At 47.2% G+C, this 22,230-nt stretch overlaps 1 protein-coding gene across 3 annotated transcripts in view; it reads right to left on the bottom strand.

The window, feature by feature from the left end:
* Positions 1 to 22,230, bottom strand: part of tgds (TDP-glucose 4,6-dehydratase) — a 93,462-nt gene that overhangs the window by 38,551 nt on the left and 32,681 nt on the right. For 2 of the 3 annotated variants that reach the window (XM_078545925.1, XM_078545928.1), the window contains exon 9: positions 17,095 to 17,260. In XM_078545925.1, the coding sequence (XP_078402051.1) occupies positions 17,095 to 17,260 (166 nt within the window). The remainder of the gene's footprint in view (positions 1 to 17,094; positions 17,261 to 22,230) is intronic. The other variant, XM_078545926.1, reaches the window with a different exon arrangement.

The raw sequence follows: 22,230 nt of genomic DNA, 5'->3' as shown, positions 1-22,230 counted from the left end.
TCAGGAGACCCCTTTCCCTGAGCCTGCAAGATTTTTTTTGCATGGTCTCCCCACACTGTGGAGGGTCCCCATGTCCCTATCAGAATGTCAGTGGCAGAAAGAGGCCTTTAAATGCCCCTTAAAATTGTGCACTTAAAGGCCTCATTTGGCTTCTGGGCCGGAAGGCCGTTCTCAACCTTCGCCACCACTGAGAGAATTGCACAGCGTCAAGAAGGCAACAGGCATTTCAGTCGCCTTCTGCCTTTCCTCCTGATTCTATGAGCACGCTCACATCCCCTGCAACCTCCAAACTGCTTCCGAGGACCACATTAAATTCCACTCGATGTTACCATTTCAAAATCTTAAAAGAAAATTCTGCAAGAAAAGGTAATTATATCCAAGTAGCATGAACATTAGTGGCTAGATCTCTGAAATAGCCTCCTGAGGAAAACTTTTTTCAAGCCTGCGCATCATCAATTCAATTCCTCAATTTCACTTTACTGTCCATACAAAAATTCATTTTGAATATATTGCTTGTATGTTAAAAAATTATATATAAATGAATAATAACAATAAAATAAAGAAAATTACCCTATTACAGAGATGTAACTTTAATTAAAACAGCTATTAAAAACGATTCCAATGCATTAAAATAATCAGTCAGTGAGTCCCACCCTGACTGCATATCCTCATCCATACATTAACATCATGTTAAAAGTTCTTATAGAGAAGAATACAAACGAGTTCAGGAACTGATTTGTCCTGTAGCTGAGGGATTGTAGCCTTTTCCCTGAATACATTCAACAGAAATACTGATTGTTCATGACATTCCTTACTTTCGTCAAAATTGTTCAAGATCAGATTTTGTCAAAGAAGATCTGCTCATCAAATATGCTTCCTGCCTGATTGATGATATAACAACTTACGATAGTTGTGCTCTTATTTATATCCTCATCCTCCATAAAAAATATCCCAGTGCGTGTTATTAAAGCAAATTTGCAGATCTTGAATGGCCACATTATCCCCAACTTTACTCACTTTCTTACCAGGTTTTACTGTTTTCAGTTTTTGTTGATATTTAGGGAGGAGATGCACAAAATTATGATCTGAATCTCCAATCCCTGGCTGAGTCAAAGACTAAGGGCGGAATCATCCCAGATTTGCACTAAGTGCAGTTACGGACGGGTAAAATGACGTTTTCCCGCCAGCCATGATGGCGGGTTTTCACACTATCATCCCAAACCAGCCACATTATTTATGCATTCCCGGGAAACACGCCGTTTCCATGGCAGGTGGACTCTCATTCACCCACCCGGTATCACCTTGTTGCTTCATCACGTCGGGCGCCATATTTAAAGTGCAGCCCTGTGCACATATCTCAGTGCTTCCAGCCCAAGACTGCTGCAGGGAAGATGTCCACGAAAGGCAAGAAGATTGCAGTCCCCAGCTTTAGCGACGCGTCACTGGAACGCCTTTTGGATGCCATGGAGGCCTGCCACAATGTCCTCTAACCTGCTCTGACCGCACGATGGGCAGCGGCGTTACCAATCAGGCTTGACAGGCAGTGCAGGGGTGGTCAGCGCCAATGACTTGCAAAAGAGGACAGCCACCCAGTGCCACTAGAGGATGAAAGGTGTCATCCACTCCACCAGGCTAACTCACTCTTCTCATCACTCTCAACTCTCACAAACCCATCACACACCCACAGGGATCTCACAACACAAGGGATAACACCACTAACACTTATACACCCTCACATCTCCATCAGGCTCTTATCCTCTGGAGCTCACATCCTCATTCCTGTCCATGGCGCTGTTCAACACACAAACATTCCATGCAGTGCCATGTGTCCTGCTCTCACACTCTCCATCTGTTGTCATGCAGAAGAAGCCTGCTCACGTCAGCAGGTAGAGGTCCCAGACCAGGTTGGGGGGGGGGGGGAATGGCCCACATTAGGCCCTTCACTCACCTTGAGGAGCGTGCATTATGCTGACTGGTGAGGATGTGGACCCTGCCTGTGGTAACAGTGAGGTCGGCGGCGAACACCCACCTAAGGATCCTGCACCATATCATTGCTCCCTCAATGCTCACTCCCTCACTGTGAGTGCTCTCTCTCCTGCTTTTGACTCTGTTGCCATGCACTACCTATCTCTACTTTGGTTCACAGGGAGCTCTGCGAAAGGACCAACACTCTTAGCCAGCCAGTACCTGAGCTCCAACCACATCCTCATCTGCAGCCAAGAGGACGCCTCCTCCAGTGAAGAGGTGGAAATAAGCAGCTTGGAAGCCCCATCGCCACAGAGGGAGCAGCCAGCCCAAGAGTGATTCTGGAGGGAAAAGTGTGTGCCCGGCAGGGCCTTTTGGAGCCTCATGCAAGCACTCTCCCATGCACACGGATCCTTCACGTCTCAAACTCAAAGTCCTGAGCATTTTGAATGCTGCCTGCTGGGGTTTGCTTTCAGTTGTCCATCTGAGCTGACCTGCATCTCCACCCACCCACTGATCACATTCCCATGCAGCACCTGATCTCGCAAACCACGACTATCATTTCACTTCCGATTTGGACAGCATGGTGCTAGATCGGTTTTACTTTTGCTCCCCCATCCTCCCATTTCCTCTCCCCGTCACATTTGACCCCCTTGGCATCACATTCCACCTCCCCTAAGTTACCTACTAGCCCCAACCCTTTTCTTTTGGGGATCTCCGAGTGAGCGTGCACGTCCCCTTCCTTCCCAAAAATTCCACCCCTATCACATCCCCAGCCTCCTCCTTCCCGGCCTCCTCCTTCCCACCCCCAGGGTCTGTGTCTGCTTCTGAGACCCCACCAACCACCCGTGCTGTCCCTTCTATCGCTACCATTGAACCCTCACCCTCCCACCCTAATGCCTCACTCCCTCGGTCATTCTCACCCTTCCTCCATATCACACCCACCCAGTTTGCTCACCAGGAGGCAGACATGGACCTATCCGACCCTTCCTGTGCAAGTTCACCTGCACATCCCCCTCTCTGCACCCCTTCCCCCTTTCGGACCCTTTCTTCCCCCCACAAGTCCTCCCACCCCAATTAGTACCCCCCCTTCCTGACTCTTTCCTCCAGCCTTACCTCTTCCTCCAACCTCACTCCTACCCCCTTCATGACTCCTTCCTCCACTCTTACCTCTTCCTTCATGCTTACTCCCTCCCCTCTCTGTACTCATTACCCCCCCCCCACCCCCCACCCAACATACCCTCCTGTCTTTGCACCACTTCCTCCCTGTGGATACCCAACCATCTCCAAACTCCTTCCTCCCCCTGGACACCCTCCCCTCTCTGCACTCCATCCCTTGCATCTTCCAACCCCCTTACACCTACCTCCCCAGTTGCTGTCTTCTCCCCCATAACCCAAACCTCCCCTCATTCTCCCTTCCCCCCTTCTAATTTCCCCTTCCTGACACCTTCAGTCCCCCCTCCCAACCTCACCCCCTGGATGACTCTTCCTCTCCCAGCCAATCCTAGCCCTTCCTCTCCCACCCCCTCGACCATTATCTGTTGTTAGGATCAACGGTGACTATCCAACTTCCGTGCGCTGCTACGCAACAGAGCTATGTCCATGAGGATCCACCCAGCAAGCCATGGATGTTCCAGTGCGCTGTTGGTGTCAGGCTCCAGCATCTTCTGCTCCTCGGATGTCCATGATGTGAGCAAAGCCCTGGCAGATAAGTCCCAACTTCTGCACTTCACAGTTGTCATGACGTGTTCTACACCTGCATGTTTTGATATGCTGATGTATTACAACGAGATACCCGATGTCCAATGGTAGAGAACGCGGCCCGCCATTGGCCGGCTGAGCAGACGATTGCAAACTGGTTTCACGCTGTTGCCACCGAACGCGCCCGACGCCAGAAGGCACGGAAAATCCTGGCCTAAGAATCAAGAATGGAACAAAAACATTGATCCAATGCCTCTCCACGCATTGGTTTGTCAACACACCTAGGGATGAAATTCATAGTCTCCCACTGGTGGGTTTTTGGGCGGTGGGGAGCATGAAATAGATCAAATGGGCTTCCCGCTGGGTTCTCGCCTGCCCCGACCTCTGTGATTTTATGCTGGGGCAGGCAAGGCCTCGGATGGGCTGCCCACCCTTGCGCCAATTGAGACCCTAAAGAGGCCATCAAAACTTCTAACTTCAGGCACCCCAGCGTTACGACCTCCCTCCCCCAATGCCCTCTATCCACTCCGACAGGCCTTCCCTACTCTGTCTGACCCGAGACCCCCGAAACTAACCTTTTCGTCCAGTATGAGGACTTAGGCTCTGTCGTCTTCATGAAGTTCCTCTTCTATCCACTGCAACTTCTGTCGCTGCAAGGACTAGAGAGCTGCCGGCCAAACAAGCCATGGTTTATTGGAATTTGTGCTGAATTGCACAATGCTGGCTGCATTAATTATGCAATCGGCGGTTGGGTGGGCTAGATGGCGAGCATAATTAAAACGCACCCAGACATCAAGCTACCCACTGTTCAAGGAGCAGATGGCCTGCCGTTCCCAGGGACTTCTGGCCCCCCAGGTTCAGTGATGCCTCCCTGGAAATCCTGCTGAATCGAGGCAAGGAGGGGTGTCCTCTACCCAGAGGAAGGGAGGAGAAGGCCGAGCCGACAGACAAATCTGGCATGGGAGTAAGTCTCAATGGCGGTCAGTGCTCAGGGCCTCCACCAGAGGACTGCCCTGCAATGCAGGAAACACATGAATGACCTCGTCTGCTCTGCCAGGGTAAGTGAAACCTTAACTGCTCACACTCACCTCACTAAATGGTAGAGGGGACATGGTCTTCAGTGGAATGCAATTGATGTACTGTACATGGATTTTGAAAAGGCATTTGACACAGTGCCACACAACCGACTTGTGAGAAAAGTTATTGCTCATGGAATGAAAGGGACAGTAGCAACGTGGATACAAAATTGGCTGAAAAATAGGAAGCAGTGTGTAAGGGTCAATTAATATTTTTCAGGCTGGAGGAAGGTTTGTAGTGGAGTTCCCCAGGGGTTGGTATTGGGAGTCTTGCTTTTCAGATATATATTAATGATCTAGATCTTGGTGTACAGGGGACAATTTCAAAGTTTGCAGATGATACAAAGCTTGGAAGTGTTGTGAACTGTGAGGAGGACGGTGTGGAACTTCAAGAGGACATAGACAAGTTGGTGGAGTGGGCAGGTAGGTTGCAGATGAAGTTCAATGCAGAGAAGTGTGAGTTGATGCATTTTGGTAGGAAGAACATGGACAGACGATATAAGATAAGGGGTGGAATTTTGAAGGAGGTGCAGGAGCAGAAAAACTTGGGTGTATATGTGCATAGATCATTGAAGGTGGCATGACAGGTGGAGAGAACAGTTAATAAAGCACACAGTATCCTGGGCTTTATTAATAGGGGCATAGAGTACAAGAGCAGGGAGATTATGCTGAATATATATATGACACTTATTAGACCTCAGCTGGAATATTGTGGACAGTTCTGGGCACCATATTATAGGAAAGATGTGAACACATTGGAGAGAGTGCAGAAGAGGTTTACAAGAATGTTTCCAGGGATGAGAAACTTCAGATATGAGGATAGATTGGAGCGGTTGGGACTGTTCTCATTGGAGAGAAGGCGGCTGAGAGGAGATTTGATAGAGATATTCAAAATCATGAGGGGGTTGGAAAGAGTAGATAGAGAGAAGCTGTGCCCACTCGTAAAAGGATTAAGAACGAGAGGGCACAGACTTAAAGTGATTTGTAAAAGAAGCAAATGTGACGTGAGAAAAAACTTTTTCACACAGTGAGTGGTTCAGGTCTGGAGTGCACTGCCTGGAAGTATGGTGAAGGCAGGTTCAATTCAGGCATTCAAGAGGACATTAGATGATTATTTGAATACAAACAATGTGTAAGGGTATGGAGAAAAGGCAGGGCAATGACACAAGGTCATAATGCTCATTTGGCGAGCTGGTGCAGACATGATGGGCCTTCTGTGCCGTTAAGATTCTGTGGAACGTGATAAGGTGAATCATCATAGTCCCACTGCAGTTCATCTAGTCTGCAGGTGGAGAACCCACAGTGGGTCCCTGACCCTTCCACACAGGCAGCTCAGATGCTGTCTTGGGGGAGGTGGGAGGGGGACGCGGTTACAGGGAAGGTGCTCATGCATTGAAGGCACCAGCAATGACATGCCTCTGTGAGCCTTATCCAGAACATATGAAATAGGAGCAGAAGTAGGCCATTCGGCCCCTCGAGCCTGCTCTGCCATTCAATAAGATCATGGCTGATCTGTTTATATTTCGAATTCCATAGTTCCAGCTACCCCTGATAACCTTTGATACCCTTGCCTAACAAAAGTCTATCTACCTCTACCTTTAAAATATTCAATGCCCCCACCTCCACCGCCTTCAGAGGCAAAGAGTTCCAAAGTCGCACAACCCTCAGAGAAAAAATTTCTCCTCATCTCTATCCTAAAAGGGCAACCTCTAATTTTGAAACAGTGCCCCTGGGGGTTACCATTGACCAGGAACTGAACTGAATTGGAGTAGCCATGTAATTACTGTGGTTACAAGAGCAGGTCAGAGGCCAGGAATCCTGCAATGAGTAACTCACCTGTCCACCATCTACAAGGCACAAGTCAAAAGTGTGATGGAATACTCTCCACTTGCCTGGATGAGTGCAGCTCCAACAACACTCAAGAAGCTTGACACGATCATCAAGGGCAAACAGCCCGCTTGCATGGCACCCCATCCACAAACATTCACTCCCTCCACCACTGATGTATAGTAGCAACAGTGTGTACGATTTACAAGGCGCACTGCAGAAACTCACCAAGGCTCCTCAGACAGCACCTTCCAAATCCATGACATTACCATCTAGAAGGGCAAAGGCAGCAGACACATGGGAACACCACCACCTGGAAGTTCCCCTCCAAGCCACTCACTATCCTGACTTGGAAATATATTGCCTTTCCTTCAGTGTAGCTGGGTCAAAATACTGGAACTCCCTCCCTAACAGCACAGTGGGTGTACCTACACCACATGGACTGTAGTGGTTCAAGGAGGCAGCTCACCACCATCTTCTCAAGGGCAATTAGGTATGGGCAATAAATGCTGGCCTAGCCAGTGAAGCCCATATCCCTAGATTAAATTTTTAAAAAAGTTCTGGGCTCACCCACAAGAAACATCCTTTCCATGTCTACCTTGTCAATACTGTTCAGGATCTCATGGAAATAAGCCCAACCAGTCTAACCTTTCCTCATAAGACAACCTGCTCATTCCAGGTATCAATCTAGTAAACCTTTTCTGAACCCCCTACAATGCATTTACATCCTTCCTTAAATAAGGAGACCAAAACTGCACACAATATTTGAGAACAAAAACAAAAATACCTGGAAAAACTCAGCAGGTCTGGCAGCATCTGCGGAGAGAACCTTCAGCTTAGCACTCTTCAGTTAGGAATCTTTATCGGGCCTGCAGCTTTCCGGAGGCCTTCATTTAGCCTGGGTATGGGTTCTGACATCTCTACTGGAGGCAGCAACTCTGAGGAGGAAGGGAGGGCTGGTATAAGGAGGAGGCCAGGAGTGGATAATCAGCATCCAGGGGAGCCACCTTTGGGTGTACAGGTACAGGCACAAGGGGCGCTGGGCCAAGAGGTAGTCCAAGGTGGAAGGGGCTGCAGAAGATGCGACTATCCTGTTGCCAAAGTATACAGGCGGAGAAGCAGCTACCTTAATATGACTGAGATGCAGTGCCGAAGAAGGCTCTGACTGTCAAGGGAGACAGTCAACTATATGTGTCTGATGATTGGCCCTGGGATATCTCCTGTGTGGGCTCTGAGGGTCACAGTTGCCCTCAACTTCTATGTCTCTGGCTCCTCCCAGGGCTCGGTGGGTAATCTTTGCGGTGTCTCCCAATCAGCTGTGCACACTTGTGTCAAGCAGGTCACAGATGCTCTGTTCAGTCTTGCATTGACCTTCATTCACTTCCGCTGCGACCAGGCAAGTCAAGCACAGCGAGCCAGAGGCTTCGTGGCCTTTGCAGGCTTCCCCCACGTCCAGGGTGCAATAAGCTGCACACAGGTGGCCATCAAGGTGCCAGCAGGTGAGCCCGGTGCCTTCTTCAATAGGAAGGGCTTCCACTCCATGAACGTGCAGATAGTGTGTGATCACAGGATGCTGATTCTACAAGTCCATGCAAGGTGCCCAGGCAGCTCCCACGACGCCTACATCCACAGGCATTCCCAGGTGCTGGGGCTCTTCAGGCTCCAGCTCAGCTTAATGGATGGCTGCTGAGTGACAAGGGCTATCCCCTCAGAAGGTGGCTCATGACGCCTCTCCGCCATCCAAGAACAGAAGCTGAGCAACGCTACAATAGGAGCCACGCCTCCACAAGGGCTGTGGTGGAGAGAGCCATCGGTCTTCTCGAGATACGCTTCTGATGCCTGGACCGCTCAGGGGGCGCACTCCAGTACCCCCCAGATCGTGTCTCGGTGATAGTGGTAGCATGTTGCGCTCTGCACAATCTTGCGCTGGAAAGGGGGGACGCAGTGGACGATGAAGATATTGACACAGTGGATGCGGCTGCACACAATGAGTCCAACAGTGATTCAGAGGATGAGGCAGCACAGGGCAATGCTGAAGGGCTGAACGCTGACCCGGCACTACACCAAGGAGGCAGGGACACCCGGGACACTTTAATCCAACGAACCTTCAGCCAGCTCCACACAAATGGATCTGGAGGAGCAGCATTGCCTGACGCTTCCATACGTGGCACTTAAGTGCTACATCTGCCACTTCATCAGCTGCAACTAAGGGCTTTGGACATAAACCTCAATGTCCACTCAAACACTCATGACATGTCTGCAAATGCAGCACAAAGGAACCATCTTCAGCCATGGTAACACATGTAGATTTTATTTTGATCCATCATATGGTTCAACTAAATGAATCCAAAATGTTTTTACAACTGCAAAAAATAATAATTCCCTAATCTAGGGCCAACACAAAAGCACCAGTGAGAAACTTGTGTTGTGCCTAAGGTGCCTTATGCTTACGTTTACGGGTGCTACGTCTTGGTGCCGCCCCATTGTTAGGAGCGGCTTCTGAGACAGCCTGCTGACTCTGCTGTCCTGTTGGCCTTGATGACCTTGGCAGGCGTCCTCTGACCCACAGAGCCTGTGCTGGCCCCGCCTGGGAGTGGCCAGTTCCACGGCTGGCATCTCCCCAGTTGTTGCAGCCTCAACGGATGTAACGGTCACTTGCAGAGGGGCGGAGGAGCTGCACCCTCATCCGGAGCATCACGAGAGGAGCCCGCAGAGACGACAGGCAGCTGCTGCGCCGTGGGGCCGCTTCGGACCTCCCTGCTCACCATAGATGGATGGGAAACTTGGTGCCCAGACTATCTCCCACATTGCCAATGACCAGCGGTGGCCATTGGCGCTGTGAGGGCTTGCAGGTCCAAGCATATCCCCAGGAGAAGCTGGTTGTTCTCCTGGAAGCCCCTCTCCACGAGAGTCGCCACCCTCTCCATAGAGGAAGCATGACGCTCTGACATGAGGCTCATGACATCACTCATGCTCCGCGTGGACTCCTCCACCACGGACACCAAGCGAAGCATAGTCTCATGCAACACTCCCAGATGCTCCCGCACACCCGGCCGCATTTCCTGCAGCTGCTGCATCACGGACGACTCCAGAGGCACATCATCACGGCCCGTGATGTGCCTGGTCCCCTGCATTCCTCCGGCTCCTCGTGTCATCGGCACTCTCTGTCTCTGCCATCTCCTCCAGTGATTGTGAAGTGCCCTCTCCGCTGTGCCCCGGGACACTAGCCGATGTTACAATTCCCACCGCTGTGCTAGTATCTGTGCTGGTGCCTGCCTCACTGAAATGGTGTGACACAGGTGACAGTTCAGGGCCCTCGGGTGTGAGAGGGGGCATATGTAATGGAGCCTGGTCGCCAGCCTCTGATGATGCTGAAAATAACAACAAGGACAGTGGATCAGTTAGCGTGCACACAGTGACACACTTCGTCCCTTTCCCCCAGGCTCATAATGCGCTCAACCTTCCAGAACCTAAAGAGACGAACATTGGTGGGGTGGCAAATAGTCAGGAGGAGGCCCAAACATTACAGGCAGATACAGACGGGCTGGTCAGATGGCCTAAGGAATGCCAAATGGAATGTTATGTGGATAAGTGTGAGGTGATGCACTTGGGCAGGACAAACAAGGTACGGAAATACACGAGGAAAGGTAGGACCGTGGAAAGTAAGAACGATTAGAGGGACCTTGCTGGGCATGTCGATAGGCCCATTAAGATAGCGGGACAGGTACATAAGGCATTTAAGAAGGTAAATGCCATACTTGCCTTTATTAGCCGAGGAATAGAATATAGGAACAGGGAGGTCATGTGCAAGTGCAGAAAAAGCTGCTGAAGCCACAGCTATACTTCTTCATTTAGTTGTGATCAGTGCTTCATGGGAGGGATGTGATTGGAGTGGAGAGAGTGCAGAGGTCACTGACCAGGATGCATGCTGGGCTGGAGAGTTGGAGTTTTGAGGACACATAGCATACACTGGTGATATTTGCCATGGAGCACAGGAGATTGAGGGGCGACATTATTGAGCTTCATAACATTATGAGGCGTGCAGATAGGGTGGACAGAAAGCAACTTTTCCCCTTGGCATTGATTTAAGGTAAACTGCATGAGGTTGACAGGTGAGGTGATGAGGAACTTTTGCACACAGTAATGTGGATTGCATTGGCTGAAAGGGTGGTGGAAGCAGAAACCTTCCTAACATGTAATAAGTATTTGGATGTGCAGTTGCGATGGCATGGCATACATGGCCATGGGGATAGTGGTCAGAAATGGGATAAGGCGACTTTGGAAGGTGCTGGACATGCGCATCTTTGAAGGGCCGAGGGACCTTTGTCTATGACCCACACGTCTGACTCTATCAGTCTGTGAACGAGCAGCGTTGCTACATTAACGCCACGAGACCTTGAGGCTCCCCTTCCATAATCTCATCACTGCGAATAGGACATGTGTTGGAGTTCTGAGTATGCACCTAGCTGCATCTCCTGCAGGTTCCCCCCAGATTAGTCATGTGCGACTAAGACCAACACATGGAGCGGGGAGATCCCATCTTCTCATGGACCACTGAGGCTGATGTAAGCATGGTCACTATCTGCTTGCCCACCCAGTGTGTGACAAATGCCCGACATGTGTCAATGCAGTCATGGGGGGGGCCCCTCAAAGGCTAAGGCTACCTGCTGGGTTAAATGCCCAACACCAACATGGTACTCACCCTTCCAGAACGCAACAAATCGTTGAAGCGCTTACAGCAGTGGATCCAGGTGCGCCGCACCATGTCGCCGGAGCTCACCACCTCCGCCCAGGCATGCTTTGTCATGTGGGGGGGCCTTATTCTCCCATCCTGGGGAAACAACACCTCCTGCCATACTGCCACCTCCTTAAGCAGGGCAGAAAGGCAATCTTCAGAAAAGCGAGGGGCACATTGGCCTACCCTACAGTCTGCCCTGCTCCTGGGCCAGACCCTGCAGCCTGCCCTCCTCCTCTGGTCTTCCCTTCAACATTGATCTGCTGTGCAGACCCCCTGCAGTACGACCTGCAGCTGGCCATAGCGAACAGCCTAAAGGAGGCAGCCAGGTCTTTTTTTAAACAGACTGCCGGGTCGCCATTGGTCTGTACGCGCCAGCCGCAAACTTCAGATTCCCATTCCCCACTGGAGTCGGAAAATGTGCTGGGCGGGCCTTAATTGGCCTGCCCACGCAAAATGACAGCGCGGCCCTGATCGCAGGCAGTGATCGGGTTCGCGGCCGCCCGCTGACCTGCTCCACCTGCCCGCTAAAGGAAAGTTCCGATCTAAGTGTCTAGCTTTAACCTCCTTAATGATCGATTCTAACACCTTCCCAACAACAAAACATCAAGCTAACCAATGGTTTCATGTTTTCTGCCTCCCACACTTCTTGAATAGAGGGGTTATATTTGATACTTTCCAGGCTGATGGAACCTTACCAGAATCTAGCGAGTTTTGGAAAATTAACACCAATGCATCTACTACTTCATTAGCGACCTCTTTTAAGACCCTATGAAGTCCATCAGGATCCGGAGGCTTGTCAGCCTGCAGCTCCATCAATTTGCTCAGTACTGCTTCCCTAGTGATTGTAATTTCACCAAGTTCCCCTCTCCCTTCTACCTCCTGATTTACAGCTATTACTGAAATGTTTTTTGGATTCTCTACTGTGAAAACAGAAGCAAAATATTTATTCGTTCCATCCGCCATTTCCTTATTATCTACTATTAACTCACCATTGTCACTCTCTTGAGGACCAATACTCACTTTACTCTTTTCCTTTTTAAATACCTGTAGAAACTCGTTATCTGTTTTTAATATTTCTAGCTAGCTTCCTCTCATACTCTAATTTCTTTCTCCTGAATAACCTTTTAGTCTTTCTCTGCCGTTCTTCATATTCTGACCAATCATCTGACCTGCCACTCATCTTTTTGTGCAGTTATATGCTATTTTTTCTGTAGTCTGATACTTTCCTTAACTTCTTCGTTAACCACGGATGGTGGGTCCTCCCCTTAGAATTTTTCTTTACAGTATATACTTATTCTGAGTACTCTGAAATATCCCCTTAAATGTCTGCCACTGCTTCTCTATTGATTTATCCCCTAGCCTAATATCCCAAGTCACTTCAGCAAGCTCAGCTTTCATACCCATATAGTTGCCCTTATTTAAGTTTAAAATGCTAGTCTTAGACCCGCTCTTCTCCCTTTCAAACTGGATGTAACCCACTACTGCGCTTGGTGTTCCAGGGTCCAGTTGCTGGAAGCCTCCATCTTCCCTTTGGATCTCCCTGAGCTGGCCCAGGTCTTCTTCAGGTAAGTGCCGACATGTACACGCCACGTTGGCCTAGGTGTGTTCTGGACCGGCATGATGGTGGTGTGGATGATCGGACAGAGGTTGGCGATTCCTGTCTGGCCTTCATCTGCATCCTATTAACGGGATGCAAATTGGTTTCAGGCAGGAATGGCGGCCTGCCATGGTGGGCAAGTTCCCGCCATAATTTTATGCCGACAGGAAATTGATTTTTCAGCTCCTGCCACATTGTTCCCCAACCACCACCCCCCCCACCCCCCAGCGCCCACCAATAAACCCCCCCCGTGGCAGAGTTGGGGGGAAGCTGGAAAATTCTGCCCTAAGTAACTGAAATCATGTTCCATAAGCTAGAAGTAAAGATTGGAGACTGGGCCATTTTTATGCTTTCTCTCCTTTGTTTCAAATGGAAATAAGAGGGTTTAATTAGTAGCTAACAGATATGCTAATGGAAAAGAAGCATTTGTTTGCATTTTTCTGGGAGAGGAGAGGGAGGAGAATGTCGTGAGGAATGAGGAATACTGGAAAACAAAAACCAGTTAGGTGTTGCTGCTCATTTTAAGATCTTCTTTAAAACCAAATTGATTCTTGGAATTCATTTGCACTTCTTCTTTATAAGTTGGGTGAAGAGTCCCTGTCTGAATAGGGATCCCCAATTTATTACTGTCCTGTGGCACACATTGGTCAGCTGGATAGGGAAAGGGGTAAGGAAAACTTAAGAGGGAAGCATAAATCAAGTGGCCAGCATTATAGAAGAAAAAAATCTACAATAGTAGAAGCAATGAAAGGTTAAGAACATGGATAAACCATTGTATATTAATCAAGAAATTAAAACCTTGTATTCTCTTGCATTATTTCAGAGGCAAGACTGGCATTCACAAACACAATCATTAGCTCGACAGCATGTAATAAAATCAGTTAATAAGATGAGCTCTGATGATGTAGCAACACGTGATCAAATAAAACAAGTCTTTACAAGTCTGAGGAAACTAGATGTTATCCAAGAACTATCTAGTGCTGCGGATGTTGGAAATCTGAAATAAAAACAAAATTGCTGGAAATATCAGCAGGTCTGGGTTCATCTGTGCTGAGAGAAACAGAGATAACACTTTGAGTCAAATGTGGTTCTTCCTCAGAACAGAATAAGTCATATTTACTCGAAATGGCAACTCTGTTTCATGCTCCACAGATACTGCTGGACCTGCTGACTATTTCCAGCACTTCGTCTTTATTTTGGATACATTACACTAAGTTCTGTCATTTAAGTTATTGGTATAGATTGTAAATAGCTGAAGCCCAAGCACTAATCCTTAAGATACCCCACCTGCCAATCCATAAATGACTCATTTATTCCTACTCTCTGTTTTCTGTCCATTAACCAATCCTCAACCAATGTTAATATAGTACCCAGAATCCTAGGAGCTCTAATTTTCTGCAATAACCTCTTGTGTGGCACTTTATTGAATGCTTTTTGAAAATCCAAATTACATCCACTGATTCTACTTTATCCACACTACTAGTTACATCTCAAAAAAACTCTAATAGATTTGTCAAACATGATGAACAGAACTTTAACTGATCTGACCCACAAAGGAGGGGTTGGTCAGAAAGTTGTGTGAACCTACAATTCTGTATTGCCCACATGCTGTGGAGCTTTAACTTGCTGACATCACTGATCAGTTGCTCGCTCAAAGGCCAGCTTGATTAACAGTGATGGTGACAACAGCAGATAGGTCCACGGCAGTGGCGGTGGGGTCGAAGATGCCAGATGTGAAGACAACCACCTCCTAAATCCAAGTTCTCGTCTCCAGGTTGCCTGATGCTCAGGAAACCCAGCTGACAGCAGTTAAAATTGAAAAGCTGCATGACAATGAAGCTTGCAGCTCATTTTCTTATTTAAAGTTCTAATCCTTGGATCACCTACCCAACTTAATGCCAGGAATGGGTGGGTTGGAGGTGAGTTTGGGTCAGGAAACAGGTTTTTGTCACTTTAAACCTTCATCCGACAAAACTCGCCCATTTTAAAAAAAATTAAATTCAGCACAATTTCCCTTGCATAAATCTGTGTTGACTCTGCCTAATCACAGTATCTTTATGTTTTGTTACCACGTCCCTAAAATAAGTTCTGGTATTTTTCCTAGTCCTGCTTTAGGCCAACTGGCCTATAGTTTCCTGCTTTCTTGAAAAACTATGTGCTACATTCCAATCCTTGGGAATTGTTCTCAAATCAAGGTTGTTCTGGAAGATCAAAACCAACACATCCATTAATTCTGCAGGCACATTCTTTTAAATCTTAGGACGCAGGTCATCAGATCCAAGGGATTTGTTGACTTTAGGTCTCATTAATTTCTCCAGTACAATTTCTTTGGGAATGATATCCCCTAACTTCCTTGATTTATAAGTAGAATTAAGAAATGGGAAAAGGCTTAAGACTGTGCATTAGGAGTTCTGAATAGGTCCCCTAGTAGCAGCTGTGAAGTAATCCTGTGAGGATGGGTGGGATCATTGATCCAGGAGTAGGAGGATGGAGGGATAGGGTCAAGCCCGTCACCCTTGGACGCAAATCAGAGATGGTCACAGGGTCTGCCAAGTACTGAAGTGGGCTGGTTAAAAGACCCACCTCAGTTCTCTGGGACTCCATCCCAGTTGTTTTCTTATACATTGGGCCCTCTAGGCCTCACTCCTCAACACCCAATCCCCATACTCATGCTCCCAACCATCCCCATGGCCCCTTATAACACTATGCCATCTTAGTGCCAACCCATGCCAGCTTACAAACCCCCACCCACTCCCATAGCCACTTATAGCCCCTATGCCTATGTAGTGCCAACTTATGAACCCCACCTACTTTCATGGCTATTTATAGTCCCTCTGCCAACTTCATGCCAACCCATGCCCCCATCCATCACCCTTTGCCCTTACACACTGCATGCCAACTCACCCACTATCCACCGTGGGCAGACCTCATGAGCTAGGCTGAGATGAAATAAAATAAAGTTATAAACATCTATGCCAGACTTCACTTTGTAAAAAACACTCATTCACGAAAGCCCATTTTTAAGGCAGAGGTGGGTAGATTCTTGGTAAGCAAGGGGGGTGGTGATAGGCTATCGGGGGTAGGCGGGATGCAGATTTCAGGTTATTATTGGGTTAGCCATGATCTTATTAAATGGCGGACAAGGCTCGAGGGGCCGAATAGCCTACTCCTGTTCCTTGTTCATAAGTATGTTCAATCCATTTAAATCCCCTCAGATATGTAATTCCTTATTAAAAACAGACATCTGTATTTATAACCCCACATCAAAGACAGTTAAATCATTTAGTAATCTCTTGGACCTGTCAATCAAACTGTGAACTTACAGTTCCTCACTGTGTTAATGCTGGTTGTGGAAGCAGTCAAGCAGCAATAATGATAGGTCTCAGGGTTATGTCAACAAACAGATATTGAAACTGCAATCATAGATATTTTTCAACTCGCAGAGACAGGAGGGCTGTTTTCTTTTTCCAATATTTTAAAGGGCAGGTCATTTAAATAACTTGACAGTCCCACAGACCTTATCCGCCCTTTACGAGCATTTATGTCTACTCTAAAAATTTATAGCACACACAATGGGTCAAGTCCCTTGTTCCAGTGAAAATAGGGTCTGTTAAATTCAGCACTGAGTTCAAATGGTCCTGTTGAGTTCGAGTTTCTCTCGTGTTTATGTCACATCCTGCTCCCATTCCTCCACCAGTGAAAATAGGATCTGGAGGAAATGGGGGTGGGACTTTCAGATCTAGGTTCCCAGCACCATTTTGGATATGCCGCGTAGTCTCCACGAAAATCAAGATCACAGAGAATCAAAGAGAATCAACTCTCTTGACATGTTTGAGTACCAACACCTCAGGCTCTCAATTGCTGCTGACATATGCAGTCTTTTTCCCAGCAAAGTAGGTAGGCATGCATTGCCAATAACCGACAAGGTGCCTATCACAGGAGGCAAGTTTATTCTTTCGGTGCAAATTCTCATCCTTCCCCCCAAACTTGTACTATGGGGGTTGGATGAGGATTTGCACTGAAAAAATGAACTTCCTACACTACTTCACTCACGCAACCTCCCAGTGGCTAGATCAGGTTGGCATTGAAGATACTGCCCCATCTCAATCAACGTGACATATAGGTTACCAGAAGAGACAAAAGCAAAGAAAATCATTTGGGAAACACAGCACTGTCTGAATTTCACCTACCAGATGAACTAACTCCTTTGCAAGTTGAATTACCGACATCTCAAAGTTTGTGCCAACGTTGTAGACCTCACCAGGTTCACCTTTCTCAAGAATTGTGAGGAAAGCCTCAGCAACATCCGTAGCATAGAGAAAATGACGTGCTTGAATGCCTGTTCCATGAATGCAGCTAACAGGGTAAAAAGAAATAAAAACAGGTTTTCAAAATTAAGTTAATTCTAAAGTATAATGATATTTCAAAAACACTGTAAACTGTCCACTCCGGAATGCTTGGGATTAAGACTTATCAGGATTTTGGATTATAGAATAATGTTAGAATGCTGAACCACAAGTGTGTGAACCTTATATAAATATGTATCTAAGACATAAAACCTGCCAAAACTTGTGTTAAGACATGAAAATGGATGTTTTCACATCCATTTATTTGAAAATATGGGCTGATGCACTAATGCACAGGGATCCAGAATAAAACTGAGCATCTACACTCTTTGCTGTACATGAAGTTGCCAAGTGATGTTGCGGGTTGTTGTTTTTGGCATTGGCACCTGTTGCTAAGCTGGTACAGCTACTGGTTGTCATGGTAGTGCACACCAGCCCACAAGAGGTGTCACTATTCCCTCTTTTGCTAGCTAGTAACCCTGAGATGCGATAGTCAATGTTTGGGGCCTTCATATCACGCATGCAAGCATCCTTGAAGTGCAGCATTGGGCTACCTCATCATACAGAAGGTCCTTGGGTTTCCGACCATCTTTCATCCTGTGGACGTGTCCGATTCACCAAAGCCACCTCTGTTTGATCAGTGCCAACAGTGGGGAACTCTGCCTTTGAGAGGACTGCCACATTTCTGATTTTGTCCTGCCAGGATATAGCCATAATGCGCCACTGATAGTGAATACAGAAATTATTGAGCTTTGTCTCCTGGTAGCTAAGTCATCCATGCTTCACACCCATACAAAAAAGTGCTGCGAACATAGACCTTATGAACCATTAGCTTGGTTCTAAGGGTCAGCTTGGTGTTATCCTATGCGCGTTTTTCAAAATGTCAAAGGTGGTAACTGCTTTCCATATGCGTGTATTGAGCTCTGCATCAAGGGACAGCTTGCCTGCCTCCGTGGATCCAAGAAAGCAGAATTTGCTAACCACTTCCAGTGGGTTTTTATTTAGTGTGATCAGGACGGAGATGTAACACCTTGTCCCATTACCATGGCTTTCTTGACATTTATTGTCAGTGAGAGCAAGATACAGGCATGGGAGAGACAGTCATGAATCTCTGTAGTTGAGTTGCTGTGTGGGTGTTAGCCCAGCATAGAGGAGTTCCCTGAACAGGATGCAATGTGTTTTGTCTTCACTTTCAGTCTTTATAGGTGGTAGAGCTTGTCATCTGACTTAGTGTGCAAGTAGACTCCTTCCATATCTGCAGGGAAGGTGGAGGTCAGGAGCATGGCGAATAAGAAGTCAAACAGACTTCTGAGGGCTAGGACACAGTCCTGTTTCACTCCATTCTTCACTCCAAAACTGTCAGAAGTGGAGCCATCAAACTGTACAGTGCAATACACTTTGGCATGGAAGGAGCGGATGAGATTGAAGACCTTTAGTGGGCAGCCAATTTTTCCAAAATCATGTAGAGCCTTGTACTGCTGATGGTATTGAATGCCTTAGTGAGATTTATGAAATGTAAAAGGGGTATACACCACCACCACACATAGACACATACCGTAATCAGCCCCTTTCCCCCATACACCGTAATCAGTCCCTCTCGCCCCAATACACACACACACAGAATAATCAGCCCCTCTCCCTCGTACACACACAGTAATAGCCCCTCTCCACACACACACTGAAATCAGCTCCTCTCCCACCGCACAGTCCCTCTACACTCCAGCACTCGCACAGTAATCAGCTCCTCCTTTCCCCCCCCTCAGCATACACTATAATCAGCCCCTCGCCCCACAAAACACACTGTAATCAATCCCTCTCCAGGGCAGTTTTCAAATAAGGGGTCTCCTATTTAAGACTGAGGTGAGGAGGAATCTCTTCTCTCAGAGGGTCCTAGCTCTTGGAATTCTCTTCCTCAGAGAACAGTGTAGGCTAGGTCATTCAATATGTTCAAGGCTGAGTAGAGGCAGGCAGGAAAATGGAATTAAAGCCAGAACCAGATCAGCCAGATCTTATTGAATGGCAGAGCAGGCTCGTGGGGCTGACTGGCCTATTTCTCCTATTTCTTAGGAGCTTATGGAGTATTGTGGGCACCACACTTTAAGGAAGGATGTGATGGCATTAGAAAGGGTAGAGAAAATATTTAAGAGAATGGTTCCAGAGATGAGGTATTTCAGGTAAGTGGATAGATTGGAGAAGCTGGGGTTGTTCTTCTTGGAGAAGAGAATAGTTGAGAGGAGATTTAATAGAGGTGTTCAAAATCATGAGGGGTCCAGGGTGGACAGGCAAGAACTGTTCCTGTTGGCAGAGGTGGAGAAGCAGAAGACACAGGTTTAAGATGATTAGCAAAAGAACAAAAGGCAACATAATATAACATTTTTTTACACAGTGATTAATTAGGATCTGGAATGCACTACCCAAGATTATGGAGTGATAGATTCAATTGTGGCTTTCAAAAGTGAATTGGATAAGCACTTGAAAAAAAATATTCAGAGTTATGGGAAAGGTCTGGGGAGTAGGACTAGTTTATTTGTTCTTGCAGAACTGGTGTAGATTTGACAGCCTAATGGCCTCCTTCTGTGCTGTAATAATTCTATGATGCTAGGGCAGCCTGTTGTCATAAAAGTCTTCTTTTTGCTGGTTAGGTGCCCTTAAATTCAATTTCAAGTGAGTGTAATTCCGCAGCATAAAATGACATATCATTTGGTCCCAATTATCAGTCACACTCAAAACAAAATGTAAGCGTATGCAGAACAGAGAAAAAAAATGTTAATGCAGTCAAGGTTGTGATTCTGATGCTAAGGCTAAGTTTAGTTTACGCTGTAGCCAATTCATCTTCTCCCTAATTTGGGAACATTTAATGCTGACAGTAAAGGGGTACATTAATGAATTTACAATTTCAGCACAGACCTTCATCTATTGAAAGTATAGGGATTTAAGTGTTCTGCCCTGATTTTCTGTCCACAATTATCCATACAATTGTATACAAAATTTTGATATGCACCTCCACCAGACAAAGGTCTGCCCTGTGAAAGTAAATTCTTCAATTTTGTCTTGGGTGCCAAACATTGAACTAATTTTATTTCACTGATCTCATATTCTCACCTTTATCAACAAAAAATTGTAATCCAAGATTTGTTATCTCTAGATTTGACTATTTCAAGGCACTCCTGGATGGCTTCCTTCTATGAACCTAAGGTCATCCAAAGTTCTGCTGCTTGTATCCTAGCTCCCACCAAGTCCTGATCACCCATAGATTCTGTGCTTGCTGACCTACACTGGCTCTAAGTATGGCAAAACCTCTATTTTAAAATTCTCATTTTTGTTATCAAATCAGTCCATAGCCTTCCCCACTATCTCTGTAACCTCTCCAGCCCTAAAATCCTACAAGATATCTGTGCTCTAATCTTGGCCTCTTGCATATCCTGATTTAAATTGTTCCACCACTGGCAACTCTGGAGCTCCCCAGCATCACCGATGTCAGTCTTCAGCCAATTCAATTCACTCCACATGATATCAAGAAACAACTGAAGACAGTAGGTAGTGCAAAGGCTATGGGACATGACAATATTTCTGCAACAGCACTGAAGACTTGTGCTCTGGAGCTTGCTGTGCCACTAGCCACGCTGTTCCAGTAGAGCTACAACACTGGCGTCTGCCCGGCCATGTGGAAAATTGCCCAGGTACATCCTGTACACAAAAAGCAGGACAAATCCAACCCGGCTAATTACCGCCCCATCAGCCTACTCTCCATCGTCAGTAAAGTAACAGAAGGAGTCATCAACAATGCTATCAAGTGGCACTTGCTTAGCAATAACCTGCTCACTGATGCCCAGTTTGGGTTCCGCCAAGGCCTCTCAATTCCTGACCTCATTGTAGCATTAGTTCAAAGATGGACAAAAGAGCTGAACCCCAGAGGTGAGGTGAGAATGACTGCCCATGACAACAAGGCTGCATTTGAAAGAGTGTGGCAACAAGGAGCCCTAGCAAAACTGGAGTCAATGGGAAGTAGGGGGAAAACTCTCCACTGGTTGGAGTCATACCCAGCACAAAGGAAGATGGTTGTGATTGTCGGATGTCAGTCATTTCAGCTCCAGGACATCACTGCAGAAGTTCCTCAGGGTAGTCATCGGCCCAACCATCTTTAGTTGCTTCATCAATGAAGTCGGGATGTTCACTGAAGATTACACAATGTTCAGTACCATTCATTAATGTCCATGTCCAAACGCAGTGACCATCTCCAACAAGAGAGAATCTAACCATCATCCCTTGTTGTTCAATGGCATGACCATCACTGAATCCCCCACTATCAACATCCTGGGGGTTATCATTGACCAGAAACTGAACTGGACTAGCCATATAAATACTGTGGCTACAAGAGCAGGTCAGAGGCTAGGAATCCTGCAATGAGTAACCCCTCTCCTGACTCCCCAAAGCCTGTCCACCATCTACAAGGCACAAGTCAGGATAGGAGTGTGATGGCATACTCCCCTGGAATACTTGCCTGGATGAGTGCAGCTCCCACAACACTCAAGAAGCTTGACACTGTCCAGGACAAAGCAGCCTGCTTGATTGGCACCACATCCACAAACATTCACTCACTCCACCACCGACGCACAGTAGCAGCACTGTGTATCATCTACAAGATGCACTGCAGGAATTCACCAAGGCTCCTTAGACAGCACCTTCCAAACCCACGACCACTACTATCAAGAAGGAGAAGGCCAGCAAACCCATGGGAACACCATTACCTGGAAGTTCCCCTCCAAATCACTCACCATCCTGACTCACTGTTGGTGGGTCAAAATCCTGGAACTCCCTCCCTAACAGCACTATGTGTGTACCTACACCACATGGGCTGCAGCGGTTCAGGAAGGCAGCTCACCACTACCTTCTCAAGGGCAACTAGGGATGGGCAATAAATGCTAGCTCAACCAGCAAAGCGCACATCCCATGAATGAATAAAAAAACTCTGCCTTCACC

The sequence above is a fragment of the Cetorhinus maximus genome, chromosome 7 (genome assembly GCF_964194155.1).
Source record: "Cetorhinus maximus chromosome 7, sCetMax3.hap1.1, whole genome shotgun sequence".
NCBI classification, from domain to species: Eukaryota; Metazoa; Chordata; class Chondrichthyes; order Lamniformes; family Cetorhinidae; genus Cetorhinus; species Cetorhinus maximus.
Note: the sequence above shows the minus strand (reverse complement) of the source record. Positions and strands in the feature narration are given on the sequence as shown.